The sequence below is a fragment of the Xiphophorus maculatus genome, chromosome 18 (assembly GCF_002775205.1).
Source record: "Xiphophorus maculatus strain JP 163 A chromosome 18, X_maculatus-5.0-male, whole genome shotgun sequence".
NCBI classification, from domain to species: domain Eukaryota; kingdom Metazoa; phylum Chordata; class Actinopteri; order Cyprinodontiformes; family Poeciliidae; genus Xiphophorus; species Xiphophorus maculatus.
In genome coordinates, this window is record NC_036460.1 from 22,068,268 (window position 1) to 22,082,755 (window position 14,488).

At 39.4% G+C, this 14,488-nt stretch overlaps 1 protein-coding gene across 2 annotated transcripts; it reads left to right on the forward strand.

Annotated features, from left to right (window-relative positions):
* The first annotated feature begins 2,485 nt into the window (after positions 1-2,485).
* shox2 (short stature homeobox 2) lies at positions 2,486-11,111 on the forward strand. 2 transcript variants are annotated; one of them, XM_023350865.1, is made up of 5 exons: positions 2,486-2,997; positions 4,548-4,756; positions 6,847-6,904; positions 7,688-7,776; positions 10,087-11,111. In XM_023350865.1, the coding sequence occupies exons 1-5, from the start codon at positions 2,709-2,711 to the stop codon at positions 10,342-10,344; spliced, it is 903 nt and encodes a 300-aa protein (XP_023206633.1). In that variant the 5' UTR covers positions 2,486-2,708; the 3' UTR covers positions 10,345-11,111. The 2 variants fall into 2 exon arrangements, with proteins under 2 accessions (XP_023206633.1, XP_023206632.1); XM_023350864.1 differs by having other exon boundaries at positions 2,487-2,997; positions 10,051-11,111.
* The last annotated feature ends 3,377 nt before the right edge of the window (positions 11,112-14,488 follow it).

The window sequence follows — 14,488 nt, forward strand, 5'->3', positions numbered from 1 at the left end:
ACAATAATACAACTGCTAGTTCATTTTTAAAATGTGTAAAATCTGAAACCCAGAAATGCCAAACTTTCTGGAACAACTTTATTGACTCTACAGGTCAATAATTGGGTCAAAAAGTTGATCATTCGAAGATTCCAGTGATATCTGAAGTGCTAAGAAACAACTTTATTAGTAGACTAATGCATTTTGACTTGCAGTTCAAAGTACTAATCTGATAAAGCTCACAAACCAAAATGTGCTGGGTTGTTAATTAAATTGTTTCTTGGCACTTCAACTGTTGCTGGAGTCTACATCTTATGAAATGAGCAATCATACACCGATACTTTTAAAAACCTAGCTTAATTGCGTAGAAATTGCTGAATAAATCCTAGTCTATTGAGCAGCAAAATATTTTAATCAAAGAAGAAAATTTTTGACCATAGTGACCATATAATTTTGAATATGAAAATTATATGAAAATTATTTTTTTTGTGCAGAAACAAATGCCTTTGCAATCATGATCCGTGAGACAATGACTTTGCTCTTGGGGGCCACCTGTTGGTTTGGAGGCCCATAGCAGCTGCTTAGTTTACGTGTCTGTTTGGCTGCACTGTTTGATTGTATGTAACCTGATAACAGGTAACCTTTAACTTGAAATAGTTCTGTATAAGTAAACTGAATAGCTTAGTTATCCTGAAACGTTTATATAAAAACGTGTAAAAATGAATTTATTTATTTATTTGGTTAGTTCGTTTTGCTTGCTTCACCATTTGTGCAGATTTATTGTCTGCAGTTTCAGACCACAGTGAATGAAAACATTTCAAAAGAAATATATGCATGCACCCGCACTCCGAACTTCTAGCATTGTGTTTTTGATCTGGCTCTACTCTACCAATATCTTAAGAAATGCATATTTACCTGAAAAATGTCAGCGAGCGTTTATACGCGAGCTCATCTGCTCAGATAATAACCACGCACAACCTAAACTGCAAGGTCAGACAGAGCGCACGGGCAATTTGCAGTAAAGTAGAATAATTAATTACTCGGATGAAGTTTTAAAACACACGCCGGAGCTGAAGGTGAAACGACTAATATTGTACGTCGACTGGATGGATCAACAGCGTGCACGGGCTGTAAATAGCTGAGGACTGAAACAAAGTAATCGGAGTGCGCGCTGCAAATAGATAAAAGAATCTTTTCAACGCTATCTGAATGCGTCCATGCTTTCGGATGCGGCGGGATTAATAGTAATTAATGCCTACGGTCCGAGTAGAAGCGCCGTTAATAATTAATTAGGAGAATTGTTCGGGCTCTGTGTGTGGAAATGCGGCTTTATATAGATTACCAATAAACATGCTTCATTTTGCATCATACTCTTCAACCCAACACTTTTCAAAATCCAACCGTATCCCATTTCCTTTCTGCTTAGTTATACATACATATATATATATATAAATGAATGAATTGCTACCGCGTTTACCACAAGCCGTTATATTAGTATATTTTTAAATAAAGACATTTATAACAGCAGGAAGAGGAGGGAGGGGTAAAAAAAAAAAAAAAAGCAGGGGGATAGAAACTTTAATGAGCGAGCCCAATGGCAACATATCGTATAAGAAGGCACTGGGCTATAATTAAGCGTTTATTTGCTGTTTAACACCCTAATGGCTTAAAATGGCCCAGTGAGGATTAATATTAAGCGATATAGTCTGGTTAATGATGACAGTGTGCAACGCATAATCACTGGCGAGAAACGCACGTAGTGCTTTTTCATTAATAATAATAATAATAATAATAATAATAATAATAATAATAATAATAATAATAATAATAATAATAATAATAATAATAATAATAATAATAATAATTTTAGCGTCACATTTATTAATCTAAAAGCGAAACAATGGCAAGGCTTCGGGCCAAAGTTTTGGGGACCCCATGATGTGTTCACTTCAGCTTGATCTGGAGCCTGCAGCGCACGTCTCTCCGCTGCCGGCCGGTCCGCTCTCACCTCTCTCCACTCCGTGTCATCCTTGCGCGTCTTATTTTTCCTCGCCCGCAGATCACAGAGATATATATAGTGAGGAAGAACTCCTCATCTCATCCGTGTGCTTCCCTCTCTGCTTGTCATTTTTCGGATTTTTTTTTTAAGCCACACCCCTGCAGAGAGAGAGAGAGAGACAGGGAGAGAGAGAGAGAGAGGGAGAGAGAGAGAGAGAGAGAGAGAGAGAGAGAGAGAGAGAGAGAGAGATCCATGACCATCTCCCGGGTGTTTAAAAAACTAACTCAGGACAATAGCGGCGAATGAGCGCGTAATTAAATTAATTAGTCCTTCTTGTCAATCTTGGATTAATGACCAATAGCAGCAGTGCTGCTTAATGTTTTTGCTCCTCTCTCTCTCTCCCTCTCTTTTTTTCCCCTCCCATATCATTGTAAAGGAAGGGGGGGCTCATCCCGGCATCCTGAGGGGAGGCAATTTGCACGGATCAAGGGGGCAAGGCGCCGTAAAGTATAAATACTGTGACTTCAATAGAGGATCACCAGCAGGTTCCCTAACTCCGCTATACCAAAGGAGGAGGAATTGGCTGAGAAGATATTTATATTTATATATATATTTTCCACCTTCATCCACAGTTTGGCTCGCATGCATCTGGTATCATTTTCAACGAGCCACACCACTGATGTCTTAAGCAGCGAAGGGGGAGAGTGTGTGTGAGAGAGGGAGTGAGTGTATGGTGTTTTTTCCAAGAGGAGAGGAAGCAGTGATGGAAGAGCTCACCGCTTTCGTATCCAAGTCCTTCGATCAGAAAGTGAAGGAGAAGAAGGAAGTGATAACCTACAGGGAGGTGTTGGAGACCGGGGCGGCGCGAGCAGGGAGCCGGGAGTCTTTATCCGCGGAGCCCGGGAGCCGAGAGGAGGCGGCCGCGGTCGCCCGGAACGTGGCTCTATCGCCGGGCAGGGAGACGGACATGCTCGGGCCGGAGAGGATCAGGGACGCGGGGAGTCCCAAACTCATTGACGGTAAGGGCTCTGCGCGCTTTATCCGCTTTACGAAGAGGGGGAATAGGACGTTATTGAAAAAAAGACCGGACAAAAAAAATATAAGTTAAAACATTTTAAATCAATAACAACAAATGTTGTGTTATATGAAAGAGGCGAAAGCAGTTTTTTTTTTTTTTTTTTTAGTTATTTGTTGACATATGTCACTCATATAGCTTACCCAATGGCAACAACTACTCCTAAACTAGTCTATTTTTGTTTCGCATGTCGATCTTTTTCAGATTTTTAAGAGGTTTGCTGAAGTTAATTTGGACAAGCTTCAAATCACACAGCTTCACAAAACAGGAGAAAAGCCTGATTGCATGTAAAAGTCATGCAATTTCGTTGCACTTTTATAAAGGCAAAAGGGATTCTGCTCCTGATCGAGACAGGTCTAAAAAAAAAAAAAACCAAAACAAAGAAAACAAATTTTAAAAACTGAAATGACTCAATTTACTCGCGTGAAAATATCCTAGGGAAACTGATGTTTATTTTCAAAAACGATATGTTCTGGCCTTCTTCATGTCAGGCAACAAGATAAAAGCTACCGAGTGTGAGTTGCCTCAAGAATCCTTCTTTATGTCTGTTTCATTAAAGCGCATTTTGGCCTATGCAAAAGAAACCGCGTCTCAGTTAAAAAAAAAAACCCCAAAATGTCCCAAAAATAGATTTTCAAGATAAATCACATCATAAATATCTGAAACAGACTTGCAACTCCAGATGGAAGAAACACTTTTGTTATGGTTTCTCCTACATTAACGTCAAACTGTTAAATACTATATGCAAAAAAGAATAAAATAAAATGATTTTTTTTAAAAAAAAAGTAAATATTCTAAACTAAATGAAGTCATGCTCTCAAAAGCAAGTGTTACATTTATCCAAACATATATTCCAATCGCATTGCTCTATATTGCATGTGGCGTTTATGTGCAGGCTATTTCCTCTCCCGTGTTCTGTGACAACAGGCTGGACAAGATATCTTAGAGTTGGGAGGCTTGTAAAAGTGACATCTGTTCGTCATGGGCAGCGTGGTTAAAAGCGGAACCGCGACAAGCATGTATCAGACACCCAACAGTAGGCACGGCGCTGCATATTTATAAGCGGTTAATAATTAAAGAGCTTTATGTAGCCCGACAAAACATCCGAGGTCTGATAGCTGCGTGATATCAGAGGGCAAGCATTTTCTTCCCCTTTGCTCTCTCCCTCGTTTTTATCTAATTTTTTTTTTATTTATTTTTTGATATGTCTCTTTAAACGCAATCCTGTTTTATGTTGTCATTTTTACACACTGCAGGGCTCGCTGCATTCTACGAGCTTTGTTTTCCTCCATGAAGGAGGATGTCGTTTTAGAAAAAAAAAAGAAAAGAAAACGAGCTCAGAATCGAGGCAAACTCTGTGCCATCTGGTGCAGTGAATCCTTTTTTATTTTAATTCAGTTTTTAATAAAAAAAAATAAAAAGAAACGAAACTATCCGCTGGGGAGGCTCTGTCGTGCACGATGCTGATCGCGGTCCCCCCTGCTATTCTCTCAGGCACCACGGACGTGAAGGAGCGGAAAGAGGACTCGAAGCCCATCGAGGATGAAACGCAAACAAAGATCAAGCAAAGGAGAAGTCGGACTAACTTCACGTTGGAGCAGCTCAACGAGCTGGAGCGGCTCTTTGACGAAACCCACTACCCGGACGCCTTCATGCGGGAGGAGCTGAGCCAGAGACTGGGACTGTCAGAGGCCCGAGTGCAGGTAAAGCACGATTCAGAAGGAAAATAAATAAATGCATAATAATAATAATAATAATAATCTTTACTTTTTTTTTTTTTTTTTTTTACATTATCAACAATATCAAAATGAACAACAGGGGAATAATTCTAGTAGTTTTCTTTGTTTTGTTTTTTTTTGTCTTTCCATCTTTCGATTTTTCCATGATAAAGCTCCAGGACATGAACATGTTTCGTTGGATGTTATTATTATTATTATTATTATTATTATTATTATTATTATTATTATTATTATTATTATTATTATTATTATTATTATTATTATTATTATTATTATTATTATTATTATAACGTAGAGGTGCAGAACTGCTCTGCTTGGCCTTGACTTGTGAATATTCGCACAGCAAAACTGATAGTGCCTCCAGTGCTTTAACAGATTACATAAAGAAGTGAAGATAATGCCCCAAAATGCACTTTCTCTCTCTTAGCCATTGTTTTTAAGTACTTGTCTCAATTAGTCCTTATTTGCTTCACCACTGTTCATCTAATCTTTATTATCCAAATTGCACAGTAAACAATACGCCCACAGTGTTTTTTTTTTTTTTTTTTTTTTTTGCATTTAAGATGTGTGTTACTAAGTCATAGGGACAGACCATCTGTGCAGAAACACAGTATGAGTGGTGGGAGATGTGAGAGGTGTGGAGGGCAGGAGGGGGGGGGGGGATTCTCAGACATGTCCTGTGTAAGACGATCAGGGGGAAGAGGATAAACACGAAAGCAACTTTTTCTCCCCCCCTCTGTTTTATAACAATATCACAAATTCTCATAGCTACATAGAGCATTAACAAGCTCTATGGAGGAATACGTTTTTATTTTCTTTTAATGTTTATCATAGACGGGTCCAAACTCACCCTCTACTTCAAATAAAAAAAAGAAGAAAAAAAAAAAGAAGTTCAAACTAGCTTTTTGCGGGGCTCCCCAAGCCCTGAACTGGAATCCCCCCAAAATAAGACGCATTGTGTCCCGGACAAGGAGCACAGCTCGAGGGATTTGCATAAATTATGTATTATTTTCAACCCAATTTGAAGCCAGCTTTCGCCTCCATCTCTTTTATTTTTTTTTATCTCCATATGAGTATAATATCTTTTCATCCCACATATTATTTAGATAGTGACTTTGGGCTCCGCCGCCGCCACCACCACCACCACCAACAACAACAACATCTTCGGTGCGTTTGGGTTTTTATCACAGCCATAAATTAGTGCGCAAGAAGGGCTTCCGAGCGCCATGCGCTGTGATCAATAAATGAAGCCAGCTGACAGCCAAATCGATATGATATTTCAATCATGCTTTCATTGTTTGCGAGGCCTAGTGTTACAGAGGCTGCAGGCAGACACGTTGCATTGTGGCCTGCTTTAGCCCAGGCTTTATCTGAGGTATTTAAGGCGGATTATCATAGTAATAAACCGTTTGATGCGCGTTCCAAGGCGGTTCTCTGGATTTCTTCGAAGAGAAATGGGAGCCACCGCGCTCTCGCGTTTTGTGGACTAAGTGTTATAGCGGTGATTAGACATTTAAGCATGCCTCCGACATGGATTTTCTGCAGATAAGGGTAATTAATTTCAGCGGTCAGAGAACGAAGGGAGATGAGCGCTCACATCCCTCTCTGCTCTGATCTCCAAAAGAGCCATGATAGCATTGCTGCAATTCGATATCGGAGAGTCCATTCAACTCTTCGGGGACACTCATCTATAGAAAGATGAAACCATCGCTGACAAGGTTATTTATTATACCAGAGAAAGTCCTGCTCATTTTCCAACAGGAGTCATTCTATTCTCCTAATGAATTTGACATCAGATTTACTACATTTAGCCTTTTTTTTTTAAACCTTCTCTTCTCTGTGTCTCAGCCCCATCCCTCTCTTTTGCTTTTCTTCTTCTTGTTGGAGGCTAAATGTATAACAATTAAAATCCGGGGTTAAGCAGAGGCATTAATATTTCAGTGCTCCTCGGGGATATTGTTTTTCTGCGGTTGTTGTCACTTTGAGAGGAATTACACATGGCCTCACAAGCAGCTGCCAATCAGCGGGTCTCTAATTAATTTCTTTCCCTGCAGGTTTGGTTCCAGAACAGAAGAGCCAAATGCAGGAAGCAGGAGAACCAGTTACATAAAGGTACCTCTCACACATCAAAGCAAACCTATCCTATTCTGTTACGCAGCTAACATCATTGTTAAACATCGAGTTAGTTCTGCTCTCTCAAATTTCTTAACTTACTGTGTAAAGCACGCAGAACATTGTGATCCTGTTCCTGTTTTTTTGTATTGCTGCTCCTGCACACTCTGTGCTATCTCAGCCCTTCAACTAAAATGTTAAGTTCAATATGCCAATGCCTGCTGCGACTTCAATCTTTCAAAAAATATTAAAAAGAATTTCTATCATTGCATTTGAATGAATTGGGAGTCTTAAGGCCTTTCTCAAATAGTTGTGCCGTTTCTCTTATTAAAAATCTTTTTCACAGATAAAATGCCTTTAAAAATGTCAAATGAGTTGTAAGGCAAGATGCTGTTAAAAAACGATTCAACTTTTTAAAATACATTTCACTGCTCTTGTGCAACCACATGTGAAGTTTTCTTAATTCTTCACGTGACATCAGATTTACTACATTTAGTAGTAAATGTAGTATTAGTAGTCGTAGTAAATGTAAGGCAGTTTCACATAAAATACATCGGTTGCTATGGTTGCTAAGGAAAGCTCCGTTATCTCCAACTTTTTACAGTTACAAACCGTTCTAAATGAGACCTTTAGACTCCTTTGAAAGTCAGTCTTCAGGAACAATTTGTACATCAAAACGACGTTTTCCCTCTAGTTTAAGATTCACTGTACAGTGTTGTGTTTTGCCCAATGTGGCTCTGAATATTCCTCTCACAATTAAACTATCATCTGTGTTTTCCGCAGGAGTCCTGATTGGAGCAGCGAATCAGTTTGAAGCTTGTCGTGTAGCGCCATATGTCAACGTGGGGGCTTTACGAATGCCATTCCAACAGGCAAGTAACTTTGAAGCTTCCAGTCTTAAAAAATAACAACAACAACAACAACAACAACAACAACAAAAAAAGAACAGACCCTCCCCTTCTCCCATCTACCCCCACCATCCACACATCCAACCCTGACTGCTGTCTTGGCACAGGATGTGCCCTAGTGCTATATGCAGAGAATCCCGTTCCATGTGTCTGGGTGTGTGTGTGCGTGTGTGTGTGTGTGTGTGAGGGGAAGTGGGTGGGGTGGTTGTGGGGGGAGCTAAACTCTTATTACTTCACTGGTGAGAACACTGTGCCAGCACAGCACAGCTTAATTGGAAAAATCCCTCTCATGTTTTTTTTTTTGACCATCTCTGGGCCTGTTTTTACTGGAGGAAAACAAATCGTTTTAGAAGACTTTGCATGAGACAGCGTCTTTTATTTTCTGCTGGTGAACAGAATATTATTTCTGTACCAGAACTGATGTAGATTTTTATCCCATGCAGATTTACTCATGCTCTTGCCCTGTTTTTGAAACGATGACCATTGCATTTTTGGGATCGTTTTAGACTTTGGTCGATGTCATGAGATCATCATAAAAAGAATAGCATAGACAATAGTTTTTAAGTGATGCAGTTATTGTTGGGACTTTAGCTTCAAAGTTCACAGAAAGATTAAAAGCACCTTGTGGCCTATAATCTGCTACTGGCATAAGTAAGCACATTCTTTTCGTAATAAACTGAACCACACAAAGTTTTGTATAAAATGTCCTCAGTAAAACGAATGAAGGTGAAATCTATACTACAAAAATGTCTTTGAGTCCAGACCATGCGTCAAAGGGCCAAAAGTGCTACATTTTAGATGAGGGTTGAACAAATATTCTGATGTGAGCTAAAACGCAGGAGGTTGCTGCTTTATAAACACATAAGGATCTGTGCTATTGCTTTATTAATGAATGTAAACAGCTGCAAACGTGGTGAAGGTCGATTAGACAATAGTATCTTCAGTTACGAGGCTGTCAATCCGTAATATTATGTATTTACATATTGTGTAGTTTTTTATGTGGCTCATTGCCCAGGGTGTCACTCTGTTGTGGGCAAGACTTCCAGATTGGGACAAAAGAAATTAAAGTTATCATTTAGATGCTTCTATTACCTTTGGATGTATGTCATGTTAATGAGTGAGAGGGCATCCATTTGTGTTGTGCGCAGTGTGACTCCCGTAAGAAAATATGTCTGATTTCCTTTTGCTGCAAAACTAAAGAAACTAAAGAACTTTGAAAACTATTTCACAGTTCTTCAAAGTATTTGAAGACGCTGTACCTGGATTCTTTAAAAGACAGTTTGAAATGTGTGAAAGTCTATTTGTAAAAATGCAAAAAAGGATATTTCATGTTTTTTGGGGTGTCAGGATGAGACCTTTAGAAAACCTAGATGGGTCAAACTTGAATTGAATTGCAGTTTTTATAGCACAGTTTTGATTGGTGAAAGTTCTGCATATGAACAGAAAGTTATTTGGTGAAAATATGTTGAGGTTCTGTTTTTTCTATTTACACGTATGTGTTTTAGTAAAACTAAGATTTTTATTTTATTTTATTTTGAAAATTCTGACATTTTCTTCCAAATTATACATAGAGATGATCATTTTGAGCATTAATGTTGGAAAATGTCAAATTAATTCAGATTTTTAGAAAGCAGTTTGCAGACGCCAGTTAAAAAAAAAAACAAAAAAAACAAAGGCAACCATCTTACTTTTTAAACAACTGTATCCATGTTTTACCTGAAGAGTTCAGAAACTAACACTGTGTGGAATAACCCTGATTTTCATTTAGGGCTTGTATGCCTCTCAATGCAAGCCACCAGTCCTTCACATCACGTTTAGTCTCAGCTGATCACTTAATTAGCACGTCATTAAGTACAATGAGGTGTGATTGTGTTGCCACTGGAATAGAATGGCGTTCATGCTTGTTTGTTAATTGTTTCCAATTGTTTGTTTTTGTAGTCTATTAAGCAGGGGCCATGTATACTTAACACCAGCTTAGAGTTAACTTCCATCAACAGTCCATAAGACACACCAACATCAATTTCACAATAGATCGTATTTAAAAGAAACCTCTGAAAATCTTCATCTGAAAAATGGATAAGTATAATAGATGATCCTCTGTGTGGTAACTGCCACTGATTTAATAATGCAGTCACAAATACAGTCTCTGGTGAAAATGATCCTGCATCCATCCCACTGCAAAGTTAACGCATGTTCTCCCCCTTCTCTCCCTCCCCATCCGTGCGTCCCGTCCCGTAGGATAGTCATTGCAACGTGCCGCCCTTCTCCTTTCAGGTGCAGGCGCAGCTGCAGCTGGACAGCGCCGTGGCTCACGCGCAGCACCACCTGCACTCTCACCTGGCGGCGCACGCGCCCTACATGATGTTCCCCGCGCCGCCTTTCGGGTTGCCCCTGGCGACGCTCGCGGCGGAGTCGGCCTCCGCCGCCTCAGTGGTGGCCGCCGCCGCTGCGGCCAAGAATACGAGCAAGAACTCGAGCATCGCCGACCTGAGACTGAAGGCCAAAAAACACACGGCGGCGTTGGGACTGTGACGGCGACGACGCGAGGCGACTGAGGAGACACTGAACCAAAACTGCTTACAACGTGAGGGGAGGGGAGGGGCGAGAAAAAGTATGGACGGACGTAATTTATGTTTTCTCAATGAAGGAGGACGAGTATAATTATAAAATATAGGCTATTTATGAAATACAACGAGGAAGACTGTGACGTGATAGCCTACACGGAAGCCTAAAGAGGCGGACGGGGTGGACGGCGACGCGGGGACAGACACCCCGGCGAGGAAGAGGAGGAGGAGGAGGATGCAGCTGGGTCGGTCGATTCTTTGTCAAACAAGGCGAACCATTCTGCAATTTTTCCTGTTTAAATATTGTATTCTTGTTGTTATGATTTCTTTTCGATTCTACATAGAGGCTGGCCTCATAATATTTCAAAAGAAACTGGGGAGAAAAAAAAAGGAACAACTAAAAAACAAAACCCCTCTGCTAAAGTAGCGGATGTTCTTTGTCAAAAAGAGGGAACATATTTCTCCCTCCACTGTTTCTTGTCCAGTTTGAAAATGCCTCTGCAGTGTTTGCATGAGTTCGTGAGCCATCTACCTACCCCACGTTCCCCCCCCCAACTCCTGTCAGCTCTTATCCTCTGTCCTCCCCTCTCAATTGAAAGTTTGGCCTTCCTGACCTTGATTAGACCTCCCATGGCTGAAGGTAAAACGGACTCCACGCCAGAAATGTGAGATTATAAAACAAGACGAGCGTTTTTAAAAAAAAAAAAAAAAAAAAAAATCATCATATGAGCCAGTGTCCATATATTTAGCCTACAAGGTGATTTGCGACTTCCCCCACCGTACACACTTCCCCCTCTTTTTATTTATTTTTTATTTTTTTTAAAGGAAGGCAAATCTCATAAGCAAATACCATCTCTAACACAGTATGCGAACCGGTACGGGCACATGTAAAATATGTTTATACTCAAGAAGGAGAAAAAAAACAAAAAAACATGCATTATTTTTTATGATTTAGTGGCTTTATGAATGCCTCGTTGGGGATTTGTTAATTTTGTGTTATTTTCCCGTGCATTAAAAATCATGTGCTTTCTGTATGTAATTTTGGATGTTTTTTTTTTTTTTTTTTTTTTTTTATAACAGTGAACATGAACTCACCAAACGCACGGGGTTTTTAAAGGGGTTGGGAGAAAGAATGACCATAAAATTATTTTTATTTTTCTTCCCCATCACCTGTGAAACGTGAAACCACCTTAACGAAAAGTTGACTTTTTTTTTTTTTTTGGTTCTTATATAATAAATTAACAAAGTTTCTTTAATGACTTGAGTTTTCTAATTAATTCGATTAATTTTTATACCTACAGCACAGTCATTACTGTTATTGTTGCAATCAGACAAGGTTTTGAGAGCAATAGATTTTTAAATAATTTATAGGTGGAAGTCTTTTGATAACATCAGAGTTGTGACAGGTCCGTTTACTCGGGAACATTAGTGTGTGTCTGTGGGGGTGTGTGTTATGTGTGTGTGTGTGTTGCAGCGCCCTTGCCAAAGCCATGCATTATTCATAGTTTGCTTATAGAGGGGTTTTCGAAGAGAAGTGATCATTTCCAGAACAAGTTAACAGGCAGATAAAAGACACAAAACCGTTCAGTATCTCAGAGATGAAGTTTTGAAGCGTTTTAATAAATACGTGCAGTAAATTATATGTGGATATCATTGAGGCATTTTAATGTGAAAACTTATTGCTACTGGAATTTGAATCCCTCCGGACTGGAGGCCTGATAATTAGTTAAAACAAGTCTAGATGTTTAATTTTAATTACTCCATTCACTTCGGCTCGCAACGACACGAACGCACAATTAGACTCGGCCTTGATCCGTTTTACATTATTTTCCCCACCACATGTTGCAAGTGATTAAAAGACCAACAAAAGATGAAATAAAGTAAAGCGTTAAGAGGAAAATTATACAGATATATCCCTTGAATTTGGCAGCCTGCCCGTCTCTGTTGAATGCAAATGTTTCCTGCATTGTTTTGTTTTTGTTTTATGACCCGAAGATTGACATCGTGAATAAAAACGCACAGGCAGCCCACAGCTTAGAAAACAAAGCCAAAGGCTGTGCAAAAAAAAAAAAAAAAAAAAAAAAAAAAAAAAAACAGATTAATTAACGCTTGCCTTACTTGACTCTCAAATTTGCCTGATTCGTTCCCTGACATCTTTAACCGCCTCTTATTGAACATTTAATAAACACCTGACACGGGAAGCCTATGATTATAGGAATCCAGATCGCATTACTCTTCCGATATTTTTCCACGCAAAACACAATGTCCTCCGCTATTAATTAATACCGACCTCACCGAGTCTGCACGGCACGGGAGCCTGGCGTGTTTGTGTGTTCATCGGTGTTTGGGGCAGGATTTAGACGCCAAAACTATTGAATTATTGATTGTGAGCCCTCGCCAGTAAATGGAGGAGACGGAACTGGGAAAGTGCTGATCCGGGGGCGCGCATGCTTGTCCCGCGATGGGGCTTAAACACTGGAGTCGGGGGGCGCGCACCTTTCTCAGATTCTCCCAAATTAATTCTTTGCTTGTAGAGACACCAGGTCTCAGGTCAAGTTCATTCTATCGTTAGGCCTTGATAATTATACTGTAGATCCATAATTTACAGCTATTAAAACAGTAAATCACCAGGAATTATAATTGAGAGTGCAGGTTGAGCTAACATAATCTAAATATAATGGAAAAATTAGTATATTTCACCAATTTAACTTATAAAATGAAGCTCATAAGTCGATACACATATAGTTATACATTCCATGTTATTTTAGATAATTAGAGCTTACACTATGTGGAAACCCAGAATTAGTTTTTCTATTGAATTAAATGTTTTATAAAACAAAATTAGAGAAAGAGATTTTAAACATAGAAAAGTTATGGTCATGTAAATCACAAGTAACCATTGAAATCAAAAAGAAGAGTATAGGCCACGAAAAAGTATTGATAAACAAGCCGAACATCAGAGGGAACTGTATCCAGGCAGGTCAATGGAAAGTTGAGTGGAAGGAAAAAGGGAGAATTGCACCATGTGAAACGTGTTTAGGGTTATACTTCAAAGCCACAGCAAACAAACATTCCTTTTTGGTGTGTCATGCAATATACAAATTTTATGTAATGCAAAATCTGGGCTTTCCTTCCTTGTAAGCCATATTCTTTCACATTTACAGAAATAAGTGCTTGAAATATATCACTAAGAGTGTAATTAATCTCTACATGAGCTTCACTTCTTACTATAAATTACAAAAAGGTCATTTTGATTGTATTCCAAATTATTCAGAGGCTCATGTATTTTAACTTGAACGTAAAATTAACGACAAACAGATATACAAGACAGCATTAGCACTTTGCTACTTGCAACAGTAAGAATTGTTCTTATGGCAAATAGAAAATCAGAAATGTTGAATAAAGCACACCACAAACCACCAAAAAATACTACCGTAATTTGTTGTTTTGTATAGAAAATATATGCATTTCAGCTCATGTTGAAGTTAGCATGGCCAAAATTCAAATATGCTGTTTTCCCGGAATGCATTGTAAGATTGATGGGAATGCAAGAGTTTTGCTTTGAAATCCAGTAACTACAGTGACTCTGCATTGTTTAAGCAGCAAAGAACTATATAAATACATCGGCTTACTGTCAAAATGAGAAAAATATGTTTGCAGAACTAGAGCAAAGGTTTCCGCCAGTTTGATTTCAGTAGATGGAAAAGCGTTCTCTAAAGGTTTAGCCTGTTATAGTTTAGAGTTCTTACACTAGAAGGTTATTGCCACACAAGAGCACTTTAACTTGAATCATGCTTTCCAGTGTTTTACACCTTTTTGACAGATATTTCCCTTCATCCATCTAGTCCTTGGTCTTGTAAATCGGAGGTCTGTCCACCTTTCAGCTCGTCCACAAGTCGCATACAGTGGTGGAGAGGAGGGTCTTTGCTCTGAGGGGCCCAGGAGACAATGAGACGGGGACACACAAGTGTTCTGATTAGACATGGAGGCTGGCCATGAGCTCTCACTCTCCTCTCAACACACTCTTTAAGACACACACCCCCCCCACACAGCCAGCCAGGAGCCAGCCAGGAGCGCCGGCTTCTTCTTCTGCACAGCCATATATCCCACTC

Bases quoted from the DNA above. Each gene is read 5' to 3' on its own strand.
- shox2 (XM_023350864.1), top strand. From the start codon at position 2,709: ATGGTGTTTTTTCCAAGAGGAGAGGAAGCAGTGATGGAAGAGCTCACC. The intron at 4,757-6,846 runs GTAAAGCACGAT...CTTTCCCTGCAG, and splicing joins TGTCAGAGGCCCGAGTGCAG to GTTTGGTTCCAGAACAGAAG. The intron at 6,905-7,687 runs GTACCTCTCACA...TGTTTTCCGCAG, and splicing joins GGAGAACCAGTTACATAAAG to GAGTCCTGATTGGAGCAGCG.